Source organism: Salminus brasiliensis, chromosome 15 (genome assembly GCF_030463535.1).
Source record: "Salminus brasiliensis chromosome 15, fSalBra1.hap2, whole genome shotgun sequence".
In the NCBI taxonomy this organism is placed as follows: Eukaryota; Metazoa; Chordata; class Actinopteri; order Characiformes; family Bryconidae; genus Salminus; species Salminus brasiliensis.
This window is the reverse complement of record NC_132892.1, coordinates 3625521-3649798: the sequence shown is the minus strand read 5'-3', so window position 1 is coordinate 3649798 and position 24278 is coordinate 3625521. Positions and strand designations below refer to the sequence as shown.

General features: G+C 43.4%; 1 protein-coding gene across 3 annotated transcripts in view; it reads left to right on the top strand.

Annotated features, from left to right (window-relative positions):
- LOC140535393 (caskin-1) overlaps positions 1-23786 on the top strand; it is a 70289-nt gene extending 46503 nt beyond the window's left edge. For 2 of the 3 annotated variants that reach the window (XM_072656721.1, XM_072656722.1), the window contains 12 exons: positions 3753-4010; positions 10324-10425; positions 10513-10733; positions 11637-11718; positions 13398-13507; positions 14097-14207; positions 14974-15075; positions 15238-15376; positions 16488-17470; positions 17580-18237; positions 18925-19762; positions 21876-23786. In XM_072656721.1, the coding sequence (XP_072512822.1) occupies positions 3753-4010; positions 10324-10425; positions 10513-10733; positions 11637-11718; positions 13398-13507; positions 14097-14207; positions 14974-15075; positions 15238-15376; positions 16488-17470; positions 17580-18237; positions 18925-19762; positions 21876-21972 (3701 nt within the window). In that variant the 3' untranslated portion in view covers positions 21973-23786. The remainder of the gene's footprint in view (positions 1-3752; positions 4011-10323; positions 10426-10512; positions 10734-11636; positions 11719-13397; positions 13508-14096; positions 14208-14973; positions 15076-15237; positions 15377-16487; positions 17471-17579; positions 18238-18924; positions 19763-21875) is intronic. The other variant, XM_072656723.1, reaches the window with a different exon arrangement.
- Positions 23787-24278: the final 492 nt, after the last annotated feature.

Here is a 24278-nt window from a genome sequence, read left to right as displayed (position 1 = left end):
GGCCTAAATCAAACGATACACTGGTAGCTTGGCCTAAATCAAACGATACACTGGTAGCTTGCCCCAAATCAAACGATACACTGGTAGCTTGGCCTAAATCAAACGATACACTGGTAGCTTGCCCCAAATCAAACGATACACTGGTAGCTTGGCCTAAATCAAACGATACACTGGTAGCTTGGCCTAAATCAAACGATACACTGGTAGCTTGGCCTAAATCAAACGATACACTGGTAGCTTGCCCCAAATCAAACGATACACTGGTAGCTTGGCCTAAATCAAACGATACACTGGTAGCTTGGCCTAAATCAAACGATACACTGGTAGCTTGCCCCAAATCAAACGATACACTGGTAGCTTGGCCTAAATCAAACGATACACTGGTAGCTTGGCCTAAATCAAACGATACACTGGTAGCTTGGCCTAAATCAAACGATACACTAGTAGCTTGCCCCAAATCAAATGCTACACTGGTAGCTTAACCTAAATGCTACACTGATAGTTTGCCCCAAATGCTACACTAGTAGCTTGCTCTAAATGGCACACTAGTAGCTTGTCCCAAATCAAATGCTACACTGTTAGCTTGCCCCAAATCAAATGATACACTGGTAGCTTGGAAACCACCCCTGTGTTTTAGCCTCTGAGTGTTCATTCAGTAGCCGCCCAGTGGCCTCTGCTATACATTCGGGCCTTCAGGTTTGATGGACTTTCTGTTCCAACCACTGAAATATGTCAAATTGCCCATAACGACACAGGTGCGGCGGACAGAGGTCAGGCCGAAAAAACGCTACAGTGGCCCTTTATGCCTGGTTCCAAGTGAGAATCTGTGCCTGGGAAGCTGCGAGAGAGCTGTTTTGCTGTGTGTGTGTGTGTGTGTGTTTGTGTATGTGTGTGTGTGTGTGCGTGCACGGGTATTCACTCACTGGCTCCGAGTGTCCGACACGTTCACCGCGAGTCCAGTGATTTTAATTAGAGCAGTCAGCAGGACGGGAGGAGAGAGAGAGAGAGAGAGATGGAGAGACAAGAGTGAAAAAGAGGGCAGATATGATGGGGAAGTTGTGGCTCATCTATCTGCCACTGGCTTGTCGGTCTCTATCCCACTGTGTCATCATTTCCATGCTGCGCCCCCCCCCCCAATTTCCCCCATCCACACTTGCTTTTCTGTATCATTTACATCTATGAATACACAAACACACACAAACACACACTAAAGCATACATGCACCGCAGTACTGCACACGTACTGACAGGCATACATACAGTACATGTAAAAACCAAGGTACGGCCTCTTTGAATTCTATGGTTTTACACATCAGGACATAATAAAAAGCACATGGTCCTCAGAAGCTCCTAAAATTATGTAAATACACCCTCAGATGAACAGCACCACGCAGCAGATTCCACCGCATCATTAATTACTTGACAAAAACTAGGCAAAATGCAAAAGCAGTGCGTGAAAATGAGACCCACCCTTCCAGTCTGCTTCCATGGGAATTAAGAGGGTAAGTAGCAGTGTAAAAAAAACTGCCCACATCACGACACCTCAGCAGAAATTAAGAATCGTCAGACCAGGCTACGTTTCTCCAGTCTTTAACTGTCCTGTTCTGGTGAGCTTGTACCCATTGCATTCTTAGCTTTCTGTTCTTGGCTGATAGAAGTGATACCTGGCATAGTCTTCTGCTGTTGTAGCTCATCCTCCTCAAGGTCGGATGTAGTGTGGATTCTGAGATGCTTTTCTCCTACACTGGTAGCTTGCCCCAAAGTGGAGGGGTTTACCCCCCCAAGAATACCAAAGTATTCTTGAGTCAAATGTAAGGCCATCTATCTATCTAACAGCTAGAGTTTGTCTGAAATCGGGCCATGCAACAGGACAATGATCCCAAGCACAGCAGCAAATCTACAGCAGAATGGCTGAAAAAAAAAAAAAAACAGGCAAGGTGTTGCGATGGCCCAGTCAAAGTCCAGACCTTAACCCGATTGAAGTACTGTGGCGGGACCTTAAGAGAGCTGAGCTGTGCATAAACGAAGGCCCACAAACGTCAATGAACTTGAGCAACGTTGTGTAGAAGAGTGGGCCACAATTTCTTTGATAGTCCTACAGAAAACCATTACGTACAGTTATTGCAGCTAAAGGTGGTTCTACAAGCCATTTTGGCTTGGGATCTGATGTGTGTTGTTTATCGGAGGTAGTTTTGATCGTGTCCTGATGCGTAAAATCATAGAATTCAGTGGTTTACCATGTACTTCACATGACTGTATATATGTACACTATGCAGTGCCTTGCAAAAGTACTCATTTTGAACTGCAAATGACTCGATTGTTTTCCGATATGCTTGGTTTGAAATCTGGACTTTGACCTTTGACCTGCCAATCCTTCTTTTTGTTGCTTAGCAACACGTTTGTTGTGGTCTAAGCTTTACTTTTTTTAGCAGGCTGAAGCAATTGGATCTTGCAGTCTCATCTTATATGTAGCACCATCCTTCCGACCTTCAGTATATAAAGATGCTCTGTCCCAGCCGAGGAAAAGAAGTAGCACCACGACAATAATGCTGTCACCACCATGCTTTACTGCTGGGATGGCGTTTGTTGAGTGTCGTGGGTTGAATGCTTTTCCAAGGCACTGTCTTCTACACAGTGGCATGCAAAGGTTTGGGCACCCCTGGTCACACGTCTTGTTGTGGTGAATAGTTAAATGAGAGGAAGATGAACTGACCTCCAAAAGGGCATGTTTTATGTATTTTTATGTTTTAGTATTAGTGTATATTTAGAACACCATGCAAAAGTTTGGGCACCCCAAATAATTTTGATCTCTCAAATAGCTTTTTTCTTTTGGTCTATGGCCCGTTCACAGTCATCGTTAGGGAAGGCCAGGTGATGCAAAACTCGCAACTCAAACTTTATCCCAACAACCAGCAGCCATGGGCTCCTCTAAGCAGCTGCCTAGCACTCTAATCCATAGGCTGTATACAAGAGCCACAAAAAATGAAGCCAAAACTGTTCTCTTATGCCCTCTGGTGGCTGGCTGCAATACAACTTTTAACCCCGCCCAATCCCAAGTACACATGTTAATACATTAGAAATTGGAAGAGCATTGCTTTGAGGATTTGATTGCATTTAACCCCAACTTCCCAGTTCCCCAACAGTTCCACGGCTTCACAGCTCCACAGCCTTTATACCCCGCTAGCCCATGCCTGGCATTAGCTGGCATGGGACCAATAGCTTCACGTTTATGTCCATTGAGTCTATTGGCAGTGCTTCTCTACAGGGACTAGCCTTAAAGTAGCTGAATGCATTCATTAGAAGGGGTGTCCACAAATATTTGGACATATAGTGTATGTATATATACACATATACACATTTTACACACATACACTTCCATGCATTTCCCCCGTTTTATGTGCATGACTGTACGAGACAATGTCCTGATTTACATAAGCTACAGTGTTTTATGTTTGAATGCTATGCATGACCGTTTGTCCTTTTACTCTTAAATCTACCTGAAATTAAATGTACATATTTTTCATTTTCTTGCATGCTTTTTTTCTAATTTCTAAGCTATTTTTCTTTTGATTTGATAAGTTGTTGGGATCTATAAAAATTAAGTGCATAGAGTTAGCTATTTTTGCTTGAACATGTTTTATTTTGTGTTTCCTTTCCTGTTGTTTTTCGTTGTTGTTGTTCTTGTTGCTGTTGTTTGTGTTTTTTTGGTGTTGTTGTTGTTGTTTTTTTGTTTGTTTGTTCCGTTGTACCCAGGACCCTCTACTCAACAGTATCTTAAGATACAGATCCGTCCGCCGGCAATTGGCTCAGTTGCCATGGTGAACGGTGACTCCTCCCACATTCTCTCTCTGCCCCTGACTCCCCCGCCCCCCCCTACCCTGATCTCTCCCCATCAGCCCCTCTTCACCTCATTCGGGTATAACACACCCACCTGCAGCTCATTTGCGTACGAACCGCCCTCCTCCTCCTCCTCCTCCTCCCGCTCAGAGGAGCCGAAAAAAGAGACAAGAGGTACAAACACACACAAATACACACACAATCACACACACACACACATTCACACACAGGCACACTTTCACCCACATAAAGACCTAACATCGTAACTTCATCTTTACTGCCCTCCTAACTGAAGTGGAATTCCACTTTTCCAGGATTTCTGCATAGTTCAGCAAGTCTTTCTCAGTGGGTTTGCTGGGAAATGGTTCACTGTAAAGAAACATCCTGGCTGACTGTTTCCAGTGGTGGTGCCACTGGGTGGGTAACAAAACCGCCTTCCCCCCAGCACAATCAAACTTGGGCTTGAGTTGGTTAAAAAAGCCCACCATGCTATACCAATAAGAGTCCTCTGGGCAAGAATCTTAACTCTACCCACCTATCTCCTACCTGTGTAACAGGAGTCTAACTGCTGTTGTAGCTCATCCTCCTCAAGGTTGGATGTAGTGTGGATTCTAAGATGCTTTTCTGCTACACTGGTAGCTTGCCCCAAAGTGGAGGGGTAAACTCCTCTATATATTAAAGTATTCTTGAGTCAAATGTGAGGCCATCTATCTATCTAACAGCTAGAGTTTGTCTGAAATTGGGCCATGCAACAGGACAATGATCCCAAGCACAGCAGCAAATCTACAGCAGAACGGCTTTACTGCCTTCCTAACTGAAGGGGAATTTCTGCATAGTTCAGTAAGTCTTTCTCAGTGGGTTTGCTGGGAAATGGTTCACTGTAAAGAAACATCCTGGCTGACTGTTTCCAGTGGTGGTGCCGCTGGGTGGGTAACAAAACCGCCTTCCCCCCAGCACAATCAAACTCGGGCTTGAGTTGGTCAAAAAAGCCCACCATGCTACACCAATAAGAGTCCTACCTCCTACCTGTGTAACATGAGTCAATTGTAAGGTCCTCTGGATCAAAGCCAGTGTGTCCCCTGATCAGTCAATGAGCCCTAGTGTCCTGATTTAGGGGTCATGACATCATTCATGACATTCATGAAATATGAAAAGGTTATCCTTGAGTAAGGATAACCCTACTCATGTAGCAAAATGGTCTTTGGGGTTTAGGCAAAGGGTGGTGCTTGTGTAACGCATGCAGGAGGCACATTACCTGGACTTTGTAATGGGGGACTGGCAGGATATCGTCCGGTTAATGTCCGGTACTCATTCGGACATTCGCATTCAGACATACAGCTCCTCCGAGTAATTAATACATTTGTTCACAATTGTATTAAAACAATTAAACTATCGTCTATTTTATATTACCAAGAGCGTCTTGGTGGTCAGAAATTGACCACTGAAGTAGGTTTAGAGAAAAGTGCTGCCTACAGTCTTAAACTGAACATCAGCAAGGTGGAGTTGCAAAACAATGGAGTGGTTTCTAATATAGTGTCTACAAAGTTTTTCAGGTTGTATGCTAAATTTTAATAACTAATAACTAATTTGTAATAACTGTGTGAGCCTTTAGAAGCGTTAAGCTCTTCAGATGACTGGATCCACTCACCACCACCACTGTGAACCATTCTGCCTCTGTAAGTTTCTCTAAAAGGGAACATTTCACACCAAACCCACTCCTAATGACTTAACATCTTAATTCTGCAGAAATTCGGAAAGAACGGTGGAGCTCCCCTTCAAATAAGTTACATGTATTTGCTGTTTTATTTACACTCACTGTCCACTTAGAAACGCCCAGCTCGTACTTTCTTTATGAACACCAGCTCCACCACACAGGCTCGGGGCTTTGTGGTCAGAAACTGATCTTTGATAAAAAGTTAGAGGAAGACTCTAACTCATCACCAGCAAGGTGGAGCTACAAGGGAGGGGTTTCTAATAAAGTAGTGGCCAAGTAGTGTATTTTACATCTTTTAGTCACTATATGCAAGCTTTGCCGACTTGCTACAAAGGATATGTTATTATATAAATGATTGTATAATAACATTATTTGTAAGTGTCCACATTAATGCTTAATGTTTGCTCAGGAAAGTAATTTAGTCATTTGTTGTTTTGTTTTTATGTAATGTGAAGTTGCCAGCTTGCATTAAGATTATTGTAAAATATCTTTTGCAAAATTGCCTAAAAAGTGTATTACTAATTTTCATTCAAAGTTAAGAATGGACAGACTTGTACAGAAATGACATATTCAGTTGATTTATAAAGTGTACAAAATTAACAAATTCTTAACTCAAATCTAATATTTTTCTTCCAATTTTTTCTATGAATTTTATTTATTTGCTAAATTTAACATATTAAGTGAATCAACATAGCATATGATATATATCTTATCTTTTGTACTGGTTTTTATATTTCCAAATATGTTAAATTCAGCAAATAAACAGTAGTTGTGCATTAAAATGTGTAGAACTCTGTTCTCTGCAGAGGACGGAAACTTATTTGAACTTTTTGAAATCAAGAATTCAATATAATTTGACCAGGGGTACCCAAACTTTTGCATAAGACGGTATGTTCTGAGAATTTATATGTGTTAATTACGATTATGAAGAGATATCGGTTTGTTTCGACAGCATAGCTTCTACATAAGTGTCCCTTTATGAGGTTTAAACAATAATTCTACATAAAAATGAACCATTACACTGTCAAGTAATTATTTATAATAAACTATTTAATATTTAATATAATCATTTATTATACTGTATTATATATGTAGTAACTTTCTCAATGCAAGTCTTAATACTCTGATACTCTCTCTTCCATGTAGTTTGTAAATGACAATTAAATCAAAACCTAGGTTTATTGTCACTGGCCTAATAAAAATAGAATTATATCTTCTTTAAGCTTAAAACAAGCATTAAAAAAGCCAAATCAGTGCACAACACTGCACAGCTTCTTCAAAAGGGCCTACTGTCAATCACAGAATAAAAGACTGTTGTGGAAATAATAGCCAAGTAGCATTATCTTCACTGGCTTCATATCATTGGGAATGAATGCTTTTGTGAGCTACAACAAAACATTTTAATGCTGAACTAATTACACATGAAGTTGAAGTCATTAGGTTGTACAGCAGCTTGGGTTTCCTTTGGATAAAGCCTTGCTCCACGTTGTCATACATCGTTTACATCAAGTGCCTGCTGTTTCATACATTTTAATCTCAAAGGAAGTACGAACAGCTTTATCTTTCGAATATAAGTCAAACCCATGGTCTTGCTTTTAAGTGCACAAAGTTATATACAGTATTTCAGAGCATTTAGAACAGTATATTTTCTGATTCTAGCTGGCATCACTTGTTTATATATAAAATAGCAACAGATGATTGCATTTTATTTGCTTTTATTTAAGTCTAAATATTAAATAAGGCAGTTAACACCCATGTTGCTGCATTATTATTAAAAATCTATACAAATATATACATTTGTATTTAATATTCATCTTCATGTGTAAGCATTAAAATGCTTTGTTGTAGCCCACAAAATCATTCATTCCCAATTAAATAAAGCCAAATAAGATAATTCTAGTTGACATTAAATAAGGCATTTAAAATCCATGTTGCATAATTAATATTTAAATCTTCATTGTGTAATTTTGAATACATTTGCATTTATTAAGAAGTCAAGTTGTAAATGTAGGTCAAGATGTAAATATTTACTATTATTGTATGTAAAATAACTTACATAATGAAGATTTCAATAATAATGTTTTCAATAATAATAATTTCAATAATAACATAGATTTTAAATGCCTTATTTAATATTTAGACATTAAATGATAAATAATATAATGCAATCATCTGCAATCACTATTTTATATATAGTGTAATTTGTATGTAGTTATAATGTACATTTAAATGTTGTAAACTGCTCAGTTGGTATTTTAGATATTTTATTTGATATCAAAATATTTTGAAACTACATAGAAAACTATTTCAAGAAACTACTTGAAATAGTAAATATTTATCAATTAGTCATGTCATGTTATCAAAAGATTTAATTACCACTTTTGCTGTGTATTAATTTGAACTTCATTGATGGTTGTACAGCTTTGGCAGCCATTTGAAATGGCCATCTATAGCTTTGTTCATCATTATGATCTAAAATTCCATAATTAAAAGGTTGCACGGCACTAACACAGTAGAATCAATTAATCTATGATATATATTAAACCAACCTGATTTAGTGCTGCTGAGAAAATGATGGAATGTAATCTTTTGAATAGTAATTTTAGAATTTGTAGGAATGTGACGGGAATGACACAAATCAAGTGGCACATACCCACATTGTCACTTAAAATATACGGAAGTTATGTATACTCCAAATGTATCAACGTTTTAGATTTAGTTACTGGCATAATAGGGCTATCCTCTCAATAACATGGCAAACTCAAGGGGGAAAATCTTGTGTAGACATTAGGTTCACATCCCGTTGTTTCTATTTGAAGACAGACACGGAAACACTGGCAGAACACTGAAGAAAATATTATATTAGAACTATATAAGCCCATGCTAACCTACTGTCTCATTATGTTGGCCAGTGTGTGCTTCCAGCAAGTGCTAGGGGCTATATTTAGGACGAGGGCAGAATAATATCTACAGTACTGAAGTACAGCACCTTTAAAATGACTTCTGTTACAATTATCAGTTATGTTGACTTTTGTAATATACAGAAAATGATGTTATGCTCTGTCATAAAATAAGACTTAAATGCAAGTTCTAACTTTATTTTATTTGAAATAACTTTCAGTCACTTGTGTAAAATATTTGAGTCATTGTAGTTTATTATTTTAAGTATTACAAAGTATTAATACGTATTATTGCGGAAGTTTTGTACTTTACACAAGTTACATTTAAATGAAATATTAAAACATATATTTACTAATTTCAGTATTTTATAGTATAAAACCTAACCTTTTTTTGCTGTATCATTTTAGAGTATTTTAATAAAAATATTTTGTATACAAGAAACCTGTATATCTGAGCTACACTTGCAAACTTGCAAACTTGATAAATTACCCCCAAAAATGGAGTTAGCCATGAAAGATAAAGGGGCTAGTAAAAATATCTCCATCTCAGTAAATAAGACTTAAAAGCTTAAAAGATGTTAAAAGATGCTGGGTCCAATGCTGCAAATGTACAGTAAAACAGCCAAAATTAGCAGCATAAAATGTACATACATTTACACATGTTATAATACTGATATCTATAATCAAGTTCTAATCAGACCATGAATAAAACATATGTGTTTACTTACCACCTTGTTATTCCACGTGATTACAGAAATGTGGTATATTAACAATATTGTTTTTGAATTTAATGGCTAGAACATTTTGGGTATTTCAGGGTCATTATCAGTGTACTGTGCCTTATAATGTTTAAATCAATAACTTATTTTTACTAATTTATTTAAGACTTTAGACCCAGAAAACATCTTTGTTAAGCTTAATCACTTTTTATTTTGCAAAAACAAACTAGCATTTTCTGAAGAAACCTGATCACCTCTCATGGACAAACACAATATATTAAAATTATGTTTCTAAAGCACCAGAGAAACTATCATTTTTATTTTAAAGAAGAGAATGTGTGTCTCCTGTTCAACAGTAATTCTCATGGTCCCTCAAAGTCTTTTAGAATGAATTAATCTGTTCTCAAAATTAGTTTCTTTTCTCACAATATCTGCATCAGATATGATTTTCCAATAACGACAGGCATATTGTTGTTAATAACAGTGTAATTTATTGAGTAATAATACATTACTATTTTATTGAATTGAATTAAACCCTTAAATCTATTTAGATTACATGAATTACATTCATTTTGTATACTAGATTTCATTTTGAATGTAATTTCTTTTTTGTAATTTATCTTAATTACAAAAAAGTCTGGCTACTTAACCTTAAAGTTATCTAAACTTAAAAAAATACCTAGTACTTTGGAGTTGGTACTTGACACTTATATAGTATCTCAAACCTGTTGGCCATTTTTACTTAAACTGCTCTGGAATTTAATATCAATATTGCCCAAAATAATAACCTTGTACTTTGGAGTTTGTACCCTACACTTAATACCTAGGTCCGTTTAAGAAAGTGTTAGCATTTTATTCGGGAGCTTTTTCACGTAAATACACAATACTGGCGCTTTTCTATGTTCTTAATAGAAAGCTTGATTAGACCAGTTTGATGAACAGTACCCTACCAACGTTGGTAAATTGTTGGTAGTGTATTTGCTGAGAACTTCATCAATGTGGACTGTTCCCAAGTCTCTGGTTCTACAGTTGGTCCATTTGAGCCACCCCAGACAACCCCCTGCTCTCTGCTCCCTGAGTGTGTACTTTTTCCAGCCGACCTCAAACACGATGCTTTATTAGTTTGTGTGTATATCTATCTGTGTGCATTCCAGGTTCCAGAGGGTCCGTCTCTAGCCCCCATGGCTCTCCAACTCTAAGTGGTCAGCAGAGCAGCACCAACGAGGAGATATGGGTACTAAGGAAACCTCTGGCTGGTGAGTAGCCCAGTTATGTCCCCTGCAAACTCACACAAGGACCTCCTCAGCAGTTTGTTTTTTATTGAATTATTTGTTGTTTGCCAGGCGGCGGCAGCGGTGGTGGCGGTGGCGGCAGCAGTGGCAGCATGGGCAGTACAGGCAGTCTGACCAGCGGCCGTTCGTCCGTCAGCGGTCCGATGGACAATGCCAATGCTCACCTCACCAATTCACCTGTGCCTGTGCCAACTACCCCCACACATTCGCCGGGGGTCAACACACACGGCCTCAACGTACCAGGACTACACGCGCAGGCGGAAGGGGTGAAGGTGAGACATGAGCATCCAGACATAGTCGTGGACCATTGGGACATTTGTCCCACGTTGTTAAAGATGCCACAGAGGAATTTATTAGGTATTTAAGCCAAGGTTTGATGTGAAAATAGTAAGTGTGTGACTTTGGTTGGGGTGAAAAATGACCAGATTTACCACAAGCGTATTTACCACCCTGTTACGTTACCTCAAAATAACACATGTATTCTTTTTATGATGGACTAATGAAAGAAAAAAAGATCTGATTGACTGGCTTACACCACTAAGATGACCCTGAGCCGCATAGCATTGCATGGCCAGCCTAGCCTAGCCTAGCCTAGCTTAGCTTAGCTTAAAACTATAACAAGAACAAAAACACACAAACTTATATATATATTTTTTTTTATTCACGATAGTGTTGCTGTCCTCTTGGTGTCCTCTCAACATGGCGTGTGGCTAGCTAGCTAAAGAGAATGTAGCGTTTAGCTGGTTTACCAGAAAAGGGTGTGTTTTCACCTGGACCTTACACTATATGTCCAAAGGTTTGTGGACACCCCTTCTAATGAATGCAGTCAGCTACTTGAAGTTGAACCCATTGCTGACACAGATGTGCAAATGCACATACATAGAACTTGTCTCGTCCCTGTACAGAAAGTACTGCCAATAGAATAGGATTCTCTTAACCTGTAGGATAATCATGAACCTAGTGGCAGTGTGTCTAATGCCAGGCTATATGCTTCTCCAAAATCTGTTAGAAAGCCTAGCCTTCTTCTCTGGACAGTAGAGACAGTTACTCCAACAAAAGCAGGATAAACTCTTTATTAATACCATTGATGAATGAGCAGGTGTCCCAGTACTTTTGTCCACCCTTTACTAAATGAACTCCCTCCAGCTTCATGGGAATTATTGTGTGTGTTGCAGTTGTTGGCCACAGTGTTGTCCCAGTCAGCCAAAGCGAAAGAACATCTACTGGAGCATTCCCGCTCTATGGATCACAACACAGGTACTCCACTGCTTGCTTCATGGACATCACCTTGCCATAGCCACTGTTTCTAAATAATACTGGGTGGAACATGGGCTACGTCCTTAACTCAATTGCTCAATCAATTGACGTAGCATCCTGCATGGTCTTCTCGGTGGATCGAGATGTTTTTTGAGGTTTTCCACCAAAAAGAAAAAAATGGATGAATCCTTTCAGACATCTCCAGAACATCTGCTGAACATCAACATATCTGGGAGATTACATGTACAGTCTCCTCATATTGAATGTTTTCGCTCTACTCTGAAGACATCAGATGGGATTGTCTTCCATCAAAGTGACCATGGGGCAGTGGTGGATCAGTTGTTACAGTGCTGGGATATTAATCACCTGGTTCTGGGATGATACCCAATTCAGATAAGCTGCCACTGTTGGGCTTCTGAACAAGGCACTTAACCTTCTTTGCTTCAGGGTTGTGTACCATGGCTGCCCCTGCGCTCTCAATTAGGTTCCCCAATGTGAGATATGTGAAGAGAGGAGTTTGGTCATGGTGTACCAGTATAGAATGATGGGGCTATTAAAACAATACAAGGTATGTGACAAAACTCAGACTTTGAGAAGAGTGCAGTACAGTGCAGTGAGTGTCTTGTTGGATGTGTGGAAAATGGGTTGCAAAGCAGATGTTAATGGTTGACTAAAAGGAGTGATTGCATTTGGGCCTCTTGCAAGTCACTATGCTCCATATGTTGATGGCCTGCAGCTCCCTGTGGAGTGCTCTTTCAGAAATTGGTGATGAAGGACCTACATTAACTTCTAGAAGCAATTCCTGCCTGGAAGTGAAGCGATTTTCATTCACAAGCCATGAAACACGCCGGCGGTCCCTGTCTGTCCGTCAGTTTCGTCTTTCAGATTAAATTCTGAGGAGAATTTCCTGTAGACTGGGATTTCTGCCACTGCTGGTAGACCCGTATGACCGTACGCTTCCACACACCTGCAGATTTAACTACTTCCTTCACACTGTGATCTTTAGCCACGCCCAAATGCAATTACTCACTTTAGCCAATCATTAACTGTATCTGCTTTGCAACCCATTTTCCACACATTCAACAAGACACTCACTGCACTGTATAAACTCTTCTCAAAGTCTGAGTCTTGTGACTCCATAGCTCCATCATCGTGGCATCTACAGGATCCTGAAGTTACTACAACCTTAAACACGACAGGTGACAAGTATTTTGTCCAGACAGCTAATTAAAACATCTAGATAATATCAAGAATCTCATGGACCTGGCTTGTAACTCACTCACATGTGTTTACTTTTTAGACTTGTTTGTTTCCTCTCAAATTGTCTTCCTCTTGCTGAGAGAGAGAGCCTCCTTTCCACTGTCCCCACTGGCTTGCTGAAGCTGCTTTGTGAGGACACTTGTCTATACATGCTATACATTTTCAAATGAGTTGAAACGCTTAAACCCTGATCCATCTTCTCCATATTCTCATATTCATCCTCTCAACCCCAACATGTCTTCAGTGTATAGCAAAAACAACCGCAAAGGCCTTGCTATTCCAGTACTTTTAGAGGGGGCTGTACTGTTGGCCTACATCCTCATGCGTAACTACCAGTTCCCATACTGGTAAGCCTTCCAGACCTCAGCGGGAGGTTCCTGTGCTGTTCCTCACTGTTGTCTTCTTGTGCATCATCTCAGCATCCTCACAGCTCACTCAGAGTGCACCTGGCGGCCCCCGTGCAGAGAAGAAGAAACCCTTCGTGGATCCTTTACTACAGAGGAAGGATAGCACTTCAGCAGAGAGCAAGGCAGGTGTTTGTGGGACCGTGGTGTGTGTGTGTGTGTGTGTGTGGCTACATATAAGAATAACCTTCGATAACTACACTGAATGAAGGATGGGATGTTGTACGCTATGCGTCCAAATGTTTGTGGACACCCCTTTAAGGCAATGCATGCAGCTACTTTAAGTCTCACCCATTGCTGACACAGATGTGCAAATGCGCACACACACACAGTTTGTCTAGTACCTGCGGGGACGTATTGCCAATAGAATAGGACCAGGCGTGGGGCTAGAGGGGTATAAAGCCCCCCAGCATTGATGTGTGGAGCAGTGGAAGAACTATGTTCTCTGGAATACTTTTGGGATGAGTTGGGGAGTTGGGGATTAGGTGGACCGCTGAATGCAGTCAAATCCTCACAGCAATGCAGACAGTTACTTCAACAAGGCATCCACAAATCTTGCCATAAATTGCTAACAGCCCCAATCTCAATATTGACAATCAATGCAATAATTGAACATATACTCTACTGCCACCTAGTGGCCATAATGCATGCTGGCATATTTCACAGGCCACTGTGCTGCTAAGAGCCAGTATAAATGGTTTATGTGTGTTTCAGAGTTCAGAGGCAGTCGCTGAATGGCTCACTGGTGCACAGCTGCAGTTTTACACCACAAACTTCCTGACCGCTGGCTACGACCTACAGACCGTCAGTAGGATGACTCTAGAGGTATTGCACACCTGCAAGCACACAGTTGTGATCGGACGTTTACATATACTAATCACGGAGAAAAGGTCAACAGTATACATACACCCATTAGCCAGTTAATACAGTGGTGCTGAAAGTTTGGCTGCCATCCAAGAAGTTAACCAGCTCTTGACCAGCATAGTGTATGTTGCATTTGATTTTGGTCATACTGGTTAACCAATTTGGTGATGCTCGTCGACCAGTTTGATGATGCTGGTCATGTTGGTCAACCAGCATGGCAGAGTATGACAAGCTTGGTCATATCTGGCTTAGTATCTAGCTTGGTCAGGTCATATCTGGCCATATCTTGGTCATATCTGGCTTGGTATCTACCTTGGTCAGGTCATATCTGGCCATATTTTGGTCACATCTGGCTTGGTATCTACCTTGGTCAGGTCATATCTGGCCATATCTTGGTCATATCTGGCTTGGTATCTACCTTGGTCAGGTCATATCTGGCCATATCTTGGTCATATCTGGCTTGGTCAGGTTGATCATGCTTGTAGACCAGCTAAACAATCAAAACATACCCTATGCTGGTCAAAAGCTAAGTTGGTCAACAAGCTTAACCAGCTTGACCAGTTTGAGCTGATCGGGGTTGCTTTTTTGTTTTTTTCAGCAGGAGATGAGGACTGGAAACTGTGTTTACTGTGTGGAAACCATGGGTGTTTCATTTTCTGGGTTAGGGGAACCCAACTGCACACACACAACAAAAATACTGAACCTTCTATGGTTTGTGTTTTTGCAGGATCTGACAGCAATTGGAGTGACGAAACCTGGACACAGGAAAAAAATGTTGTCTGAAATTGGAAAACTGAACATCTCTGACTGGATACCCAAAGAGAAACCCGTAAGAAAGACAACCTTTCAACTGTGTTTTGTGTAAAAGACCTTTTTCCTTCAATGAAACCTTTAAAGTGTCCTCACAAAGGCCTGACTTCATGCTGTCCTGTAACTGTATGGTTGTCTTCACAAGCTTTGCCAACCAGTAATCCTCTTCATGTCCCTGTAGGCCAGTCTGGCGGAGTGGTTGTCTTTGATTGGACTGAGTCAGTACTACCAGACTCTAGTTCAGAATGGCTATGACAACATGGACTTTGTCAGTGACATCACCCTGGAGGACCTGCAGGAGATTGGCATCACCAAACTGGGTATGGAGTTTCACCACCTAAGGAATTAAGCTGTTAGCTTAAGCATTAAAGTGATGGTTAAGTCCAAAATCTACACCTAGTTCAGAAGATTACCTCTAAATGTATAAGGCTAATGTAGCTAACAACTACCAGGTCCAGTTCCAGAAAGTAAAAATGCACCCCAGGTATTTGTTCTGACTGCCCAGGCGGCAGAAGACCTCAGAAAGGTTCTATGGTATCTGGCACCACGACGTTACAGCAAGTCCTGTAATTTCTAAGGTAGAGCCACCACAAATCAGACTTCTTGTTCCAGTACATCCCACATGTAACTGGCCATCAGCGTGATGTAGATGATCCGGTGAATTGTCTGAAGTAGGCGGGTCAGAAGGTGGACCGACGTTATCAAGAACACTGACCAGTCAGTGGCTTTGCAGCCCCATATGCAGCAGGGGGCACTGCATTGTGTGTTGCGACACATTGGTTCAGACCAGATGGGATAGCCTTCACGGCCTGTGTGCATCAGTAAGCCTTGGGAGACCAACATGTCCTCAGACCTTCGATAGGTACTCACCACTGCTGACCAACACCCCCACAAGCCTTGCCATTTCTGAGATGCTCTGAATCCTAGTCGTCTGGCCATAACTGGCCATTTGTCAGAGTTACTTTCTAGCATATATCCCAGACTGTGCACAAGTATAAAATCCTTGAGGAACCTTTGGAGGTTCTGCAGTTTAGAACTGTGGAGGAACGTCTCCTAAGGTGCTTTGAGGAACCTTTGAGGAAGTTTCTTTCTGAAAACCTGATGATGAAGGTTACTCAGAGCACCTTAAGAGGTTCCTCCACAGTTTTGAATTAAGGAACCTCCAAACGTTCCTCAAGGATTGTGTGACAGGTCAATGTTATTCGCTTAATGTATGAGTGGTCCTAATGTTTGGGATCATCTGTGAATATCTTTACCAACTGAGTGAACTGTGTGATGATAGGCCTAGAGTTTACTCAATGCTAACCTGATAGCTGCAGTCTTCCATTACTTGTTAACTTCATGTTTTTTTGGCTAAACCAGAGTAATCTAACAACTCTAGCAACAAAACTGCCTGCTCATTTGTCTCGGTTTACATCCTTTACCCTACAGGACATCAGAAGAAATTGATGTTAGCTGTCAATAGACTGAGTGAGCCTCCAAAAGATGATGAAGCTCCCAAGAAGGAGAGCCAATCTGAAGAAAGCACAGATTCAAAACAACCAGCCCCTGCTGATGTGACCAGCAACACTCCAGAGCTCAAATCCATGCCTGCACCTAGGATGCGCAAGGGGTCGGAGGGCCGCGGCTCTCCCCGGCACACGGCACAAGGGAGAGGCATACAGAGAGCGAACGCCCCTCCTCCTCTCAAGAAGCCCGCATCTTATGACAGCCCCACCCACACGCCGCCACACACGCCCACTAAAGGGAAAGCCACGTCCCCTCACACAAACTCCCCCACTCACACCCCAGGTTCACCCCTGAGAACGCAAGGCAGGCCAAGGGGGCCCAGCGACTCTCCCCGTGCACATGCTCACTCTCGCGCCGTGCCGTTACTCTGTCTTCCACCTGAAGGCGGCACTGAGGACGAGGAGGACCACACTCCACCCTTGCCCAGGCGGGTCCCTCGCAGTGGGACGCCAGCCGTGCCCGAAATTTTGGAACGTGCGAAAGAAGACCTACCCTTGCCTGATTCTTCCGTGAAGTATGCCACGCTAGGGGTGGTGACTCGAAACAGTTCAGCCAAAGGCCCCGGCGACACCCTTGATGTCGGCGTCGTCAACCGCAGCCAGTCGTTCGCTACCACTCGCCCTCGGAGGAGGACGCGCCCTCCCACCCCGCCCAAGCGCTCTTGCTCCTCCATTTCCACTGGCAACCTGGCAGACGAGGTGGCTCTTTCCAACGAAAGTGGGGGCGGTCAGGGCGAGCACAGCGATTCGTTCCTCAGTGTGACGTACCGCGAACGACGCCGCAGTGACTGTGGAATCGCCTCTGAATCGACCTCGTCTGGGGGCAGTGTCAGAGACATTGCTGCCATGCTTGAAATGTCCAAAATAGGAGGTGGCGGCAAAGGAACTGGCAACAATTACCTGCAGGTAACTGTACATTGTAATATTATCTGTGACAAACATGATGTGATGAATTGGCTTGTTCAGACATCTTGCTCCTACACAAACACTAATATTTATCTGCACCCTTCCTCAGGCAAGCCCGGACCTCCTGCGGCGTAACCGTGACACTCTCAGCACAGACGAAGACATGCAGAGTCGCCGCCGCACCATCAGTGGCCCGGTCACTGGCTATACTGATGCGCACACTCGACCTAACGACACTCAAGATGCCGCTACTTCGCGCACTTACACCACACAGGCAGCCCTGGAGGCGGCACGGATCATGGAGGAGGCCTCGACACCTCCACAACAGATGCCCATGAGGCAGGCTCCCGAGCCACGTCCTCGCTCCATGCTCAGTCACCTGGAAGGAGGTGTTCCATCCCTCCCTCAGGAGGAGTGGTCACGAATGGATGCCACGGCAACCTTGAGACGGCCCCGGCCACCTCATGACTCGGACAGCGAGAGGTTTCAACTCACAGAGACCAGCACGATCCGACGCCGGCCGAAGGCACTGGCGACCCCGCAGAATGACATAGAGAATGGTCTAGAAGGTGCCCGCAGGAGGCCGGTGTCTGAAGCCTGTGCTGGGGAGGTTGGCGGGAGTGATGGGGAACTACGACCAGACGATTTCAGGCGAGTGCTGAAGCCTCCAGTTTCCCCCAAGCCTTCGCTGGCCCTCAGGAAGCCTGATCCTCCAACCCCTACCAGAAGGGTCCCCCTGCCTGGACCAGAAGGTCAACATAGCCCAGGTAACTTGTTTCTAGCTGTTTCTAGAGTCTTCTAATAATTGCTCAAGGAGTGCTGGTGGGGAGGTTGATGTGCCGGTCTAGCCATCCTATGAATTTTGTGATCTTCCACACCTCAAACTGACCTCCATCATTCCTGTTTACTGATTACATTATAAAATACATTATATTATAAAGATGCCGCTGCACAGTAGAATAGTGCACCACCACTCTTAGGTCCTGCTGAATCCTGCTAAATCCTTCTGAAGTTCCTTTGCAGTAAGGCAGGGAGTCCTTCCAGCAGTTCTTTGGGAAGGATTTCCTGGTCTTTCAGGCCTTAAGTTGACCTCCACTATTCCTGATAACTGCCGTTTCTTAATAAATTCATTCTTAATCTCTTAATCTCCTGCTTTGTGGTGATGTTCAGAGTGCTAGGCAGCAGCTTAGAGGAGCCCACAGCTGCTGATTGTTGGGACGAAGTATTTATAAAGCTTTGAAATTTGCATCACCTGACCTTTCCTAATGAATAAGCCTTAGCCCAAACAAGCTAATTAGAGTCTGAGACATTGTTAAAGGTAATCTGAGAGCTCAGATCTTTTGTGGTGCCCAAACTTTTGCATGGTGCTCGTTTTCTTTTCCTCACTCTAATTTTGTACAAAAGAAAAATAACACCCTAATCTTGCTTAAAGTGTCCCCTGTTTGTCTCTCCAGTGGATGTCAAAAAAGTCCCACCGCCAGTGTCTCCAAAACCAAGCCCGCCTCCGACGCTCCCCAAACCCATGAAGATAAAGCCGGTTCAGACCCCGGGATCTTCCACAGCCCCTCACCCGCAAATACTCACCCCGCCCAGCGCCCTAAACACGCACACGCCCTCCCCTACCGCCGCTCACCCTGAGCAAGGCGAGTACTCTACCCTGAGCCCGGTGATGCCAAAGCCGGCAGAGGCTCACACTCTCTCCCCGCGGGCCGCCACCTCTCCTGCTCAGAGCCCCCAGACGCCTCAAACTCCTCAGACCCCCCAGACCCCTTCCACTCCAGGGTCTGGATCGGCGCCGGTCAAGCCCCCGAGGTCCTCCATGGCGGGCCTTTCTGTTGACATTCCCGGCCCTCTGGAAGTGGAGCTGGCAGGGGTGGAGGCCGTCCAGCAGAGGCTGCGGGAGGTGGAGAGACAGAGAGAGGACAAGGAGCGAAGGAGAGAGAAAAAAGAGGACGGGATGGAAGGTGTCGGACAAAGCCAAGCGAAGAGAGATTCTGGAGAGGGACAGGGCGAAATTGACGCCATGAGGAGTGCCGAAGGGTCAGGGCAGGTGGTGATGAGGAGGAGGAAAGTGGGCGTGGCGAGGCAGACGCAAGTTGAGGGTGAGCTGGAGGGCTTAAGGCAAGACATGAAAGCAGAGGCACTCCAGCTGGGGGCATTGGAAGCTGAAGCAAGAGGCATGTTTGGGGGCCAGGCAGTAGGGGACATGACTCAGCTTCGGCTGGAGGAGACCAGTGCCTCGCTAGCTGCCGCTCTGGAAGTGGTAGAGGAGAAGATCAAGAAGGAAGACAAGTACGTAATTAATTTCTTCATTCTAGCATGAATATTTTAAGCATTTCTTGGGGAATACTGTAAAAGAATGTGCTTCTTATGTGGTACAAGGCCCAATTCCTTGCCATGCGGCCCTTATTAAGAAGGGGGTCAGATTTCCAGGTCAGAATTTATGTGTTTTCCCCACTTTTCTACTATAATAGGTCTGTGGACAGCAGTGAGGAATGTGTAGGAAGAATTATCATGGGAAAACTGTTAGACATAAGCTTTGCTCTGACACAGGCTAAGGGCCCGTCATGACAAGGCCTGACCACCAGAGGGAGGCAGAAAGAGATGTCTCCCAGTCATTTGTGGCAACCAGTGAATGCTCTGTTTGCCAGTATTTAAAGGCAGCCCTTTCTTCCTCGCCATGAGAAATGGGGCCTTAAATTGGTGCACATGCTGGCACCACCTGCTGGTCGAATTACAATGTACATGCAGTTTTGTTTTGGCTTTCTCTTTATTTCTCAGTCCGCCACTTGGCACTTGCCTTCACTTGTGATTCAGGGGAGTGGCTCACTAGGTCATTTCCACCAATCATAATTGCCTGGATTCGGGCTTCCAGTGGAGCGATCTTCCATTGTAGCTTACGCCCCAAAAACTAAGGACTTCAACTCTCATCCATAAGACATGAGACTTATCTCAGCACAAATCCTGGAGACTCAAGAGTTGACTTTGACTTACACCCCATTGACATTAGACTTACATTTTCACTTACGGCACTTAGCAGACGCTCTTATTCAGTTTACTCCAGAATAACCTCAGCTAGTTTAAATAGACTAAAATTCAAAGCTTCTCTAGTCTTAGATTCTACTAAACACAAGTCAATATATAATACTCGACTCTTCACCCAAGTACTCTCAGAAGAGGAGGGTCTTCAGTCTGGGTTTGAGGACAGCGAGCGTTGGACTCTGCTGTTCGGACACCCAGGGGAAGTTCGTTCCACCACTTCGGTGCAGGACAGAAAAAAGTCTGGACGCTCGTCTTCCGTGGATCTTAAAGGATGGTGGATCGAGCCGAGCCATACTTGAAGCTGGAAGGGCTCTCGGTGCGGATCGGCTTTTGACCATCACCATCAAGACTTATCTGAGATTCTCAGACACTCAGAGCATTATGACTCTACTTGGACTCACATCACAGTGAGTCGAAGCGAAACAGAGACCTGAGACTCGACTCATTCGTACTCAGAGACATGAGATTTGATTTACGCTCACAATCTAGACACTTGACTTTGACTCTCACCTTAGAGACTCAAGAGTTAACAGGCACCTCAGAGACTCGCTTAAGACTAGACTCAGACTAACACCACTGAGACTTAACTCACATCTAGAGCTTTGAGAGTATACATGGACTCACTCCAGTGAATCAAGACTAGACTCAGACTCAATACTCAATGACTCAGCTTCAGACTTGACTTGGACTCGCACCCCAGAGACTCGAGAGTTAACCCAAGACACTCAACAATAGACTAACACTACAGAAAACCTAACCCACCTCTAGAGCTTCAGGAGTCTGCTTAGTCTCACACCCCAGTGATTAGAGTTAGGACTCTCACTCCACAGACTTGAAACTCAACCCAGACTCCCCACCCAAAGACTTGAGACTCGACTCTGCCTCCACCCCAGTGACTAACAATTTCACTTATGCTCACACTCAAAGGCTCGAAACTCACAGTCTAGACCCTTGAGACTCAGACTCCCAACACCAAAGACTCGAGGCTCAACACTGCCTCCAACCCAGTGACTCCAAACTCAACTCATACTTACACCCAGATACTCAAGACTCATACTCTCACACCGAAGACTTAAAACCTAAACCAGACTCCCGACACCAAAGACTCGAGACTCGACTCTGCCTCTAACCCAGTGACTCCAAACTCAACTCAGACTTATGCTCAGAGACACTGACTTGACGCTTGAGACTTGATCCTAACTCTCACTCTACAGACTTGAAGCTCAACTCAGACTCCCAACCCAAGACTGGAAACTTGACTCTGCTTCGACTCTATTGAGTCAAGACTTGCGAACCTCTTTGCTGCCTGTAAATATTTATCATGCTAATCCTACATTTTTTGTGTCTCTGTAATTCTCTCCAGTTCTGTGGTGGAGAATAAGGCCACAGTCAACATTCTGGATGACATCGGAAGCATGTTCGACGACCTAGCTGACCAGCTGGATGCCATGTTGGATTAAAAAACAAAGAAGCACAAGGTGCATCACAGACGAGATTAGCCAAGCCTAGACTTCCTTTGGTCTGTAGATGAGCACCAAACCTGCTTAAGCTTAAGCACATCCCGGTGAGTGAGCAAACCCGAATTACACAAGGATTCGTCTCGATACCGTCAAGGAGAGTTGTGAAGGTGTGGAGCTGCTGGAGTGCTGCTGGAGTCCTTGAATCATACGAGTCGAACGGAAAATTTTAAGAGCTTCGGAGTTCGGAGGGTGGCGTTGGCACTCGGCAACGTCGACACCAACCTGAGAGTTCCTCCTGCCCTTCTCGCCCATGTTTGTCCGAGGTTTGGAGCCATGGTCTTAGCTGGAGCTAAGGGGCTACTGACTTCTATCATGCTGCTTCCAGAGATAAGCACAATTTAACGCTACTTCGAGCTATTTAAATTCCATGTAGGGTTCGAGAAACACAAGCATCGTGTCGGAGTGTGCGCGTTCGTATGTATGTGTGTACCGTTTGTGTGTGCGGCCTTGATGTTTCCTTTACCGATGTTATGGTCTGACGGCTCTGTCGGCCGACTGTGTATTTGTTTCCAAGAGATTAATGGAATCCTAAACATTTATTGTGCTTTCGGAGAAACCGGCTACAGGTGCGGCTACGGCTTAGAACTGACTTGAAAGGGGAACGAACTCCAAACGAACTCCAGTCTCCTGTGTCCTCTTCTCCTTGGGACACCCCTGAGGTCAACGACTTGATGTTGCCTGAAACCTGAAGGTAGTAATAAGCGAATAAACCCAGGTAATGGTCTAGAAAGGACCCCGAAATGTCTCTACTTGGTTCTCCTGGTCCATGTAGTGGAATTCTAAGCTCCCCTTTGTCCACAAATGAAAGCGAAAGAAGCTCTGGACGTTTGAGATATATCGTGCTATCTACATCGTCGTTGTTGTTCGTGTGTGCGTGAATGTGTGACCGTGTTTTAATTGTGTAGTTTTTTCGCATTGACAAATCCCACTTTTCAAAGCAGAGTGGTGTAATACGTAGCTATAGGATGAATGCCGAGTAAGATGCTGAACGACTGTAAATACGACATATAGATTCCAGTTATCATTCATAGAGTAGACTTCGGAATGCGCCAACCTGGAATGCAACAGGTGCCCACTCAATCCCAGTCAATGTGATCGGAGAACAAACGTTGGTGTGTTTGTGTGTGTGTGTGTGTGTGTGTGTGTGTGTGTGTGTGCGAGAGTGATAAAGTTTACTGTGTCCGTTTGTATTCGAGAGACCAAACGAGAGGGTGCGAGAGCGAGTGTTTTGCATATGCATCGGCCCATCCGAGAGAGCGCTTGCATTCCTGTTCTGTAACTGCGCGGAAAAGAAATTCGCTCTTATTGACGGGCGACCAAAAGGCACAGTCGGCGTAAGTGACAAAAAAAATGACGTGGTTTAAGATGCTTGAGATTACAGAGCAATATTTTCTATCAACTCTCTGTGTTGGTAATTTAGTTTTATAAATAACGTGACGAAGCCAGCCGTCTTGGGTATAGCGGATACAGCCGAACCTAACGTCATCTCCAACAGTCATGACAATCCTCTATCATGTGCTTGATTATCTGCAGTCGTAACCCTGCACAAAGTCAAAGAGATGGACATTTAGAGTACCGAATCCTTTTATCATGTAAAAGACGTGTAATATTCCAGTTGTTATTTTGTGTAAACGCTCAACTGGCTACTGTGTTTGACCCTGGTGATCCTCCTCGCAGACCTCTTTCTTCCATGTAAAGAACATTGAGAGTATGTGGAATTATGATAAATAAACTTTATGAATTATGAATACAAACTTAGTTGATGTGTGTTTCCTTTTATCCATTAAAGCAAAATAAAATAGTCACCTTGCGTGTTTAAGGTTGTAGTAACTTCAGGCTGAGAATGATCGGGCTATAAATACCTTTGGGGTGTGTAACAGTATGTACTCAGACATTGAGAAGAGTTGATACAGTGCAGTGCAGTGATTGGTGTGGCTGGGGTTTGATTCCTGGTCTGGGTGACTGTGCTGCGCTACACCAATAAGAGTCCTTGGGCAAGACTCCTAACAGGCCCAGCTCGGGAATACTAGTAACCTTGTAAGTTGCTCTGGATAAGAGCGTCTGCTAAATGCCGTAAATGTAAATGCAGTGAGTGTCTTGTTGGATCTGTGGAAAATGGGTCGAAAAGCAGATGTTAATGATTGGCTAAGAAGAGGCATTGCAGTTGAATGTGTCAAAGGTAGTGTGAAGGAAGTAGCTGAATCTGCAGGTTTATGGAAGCATACGGTCATACAGGTCTACCAGCA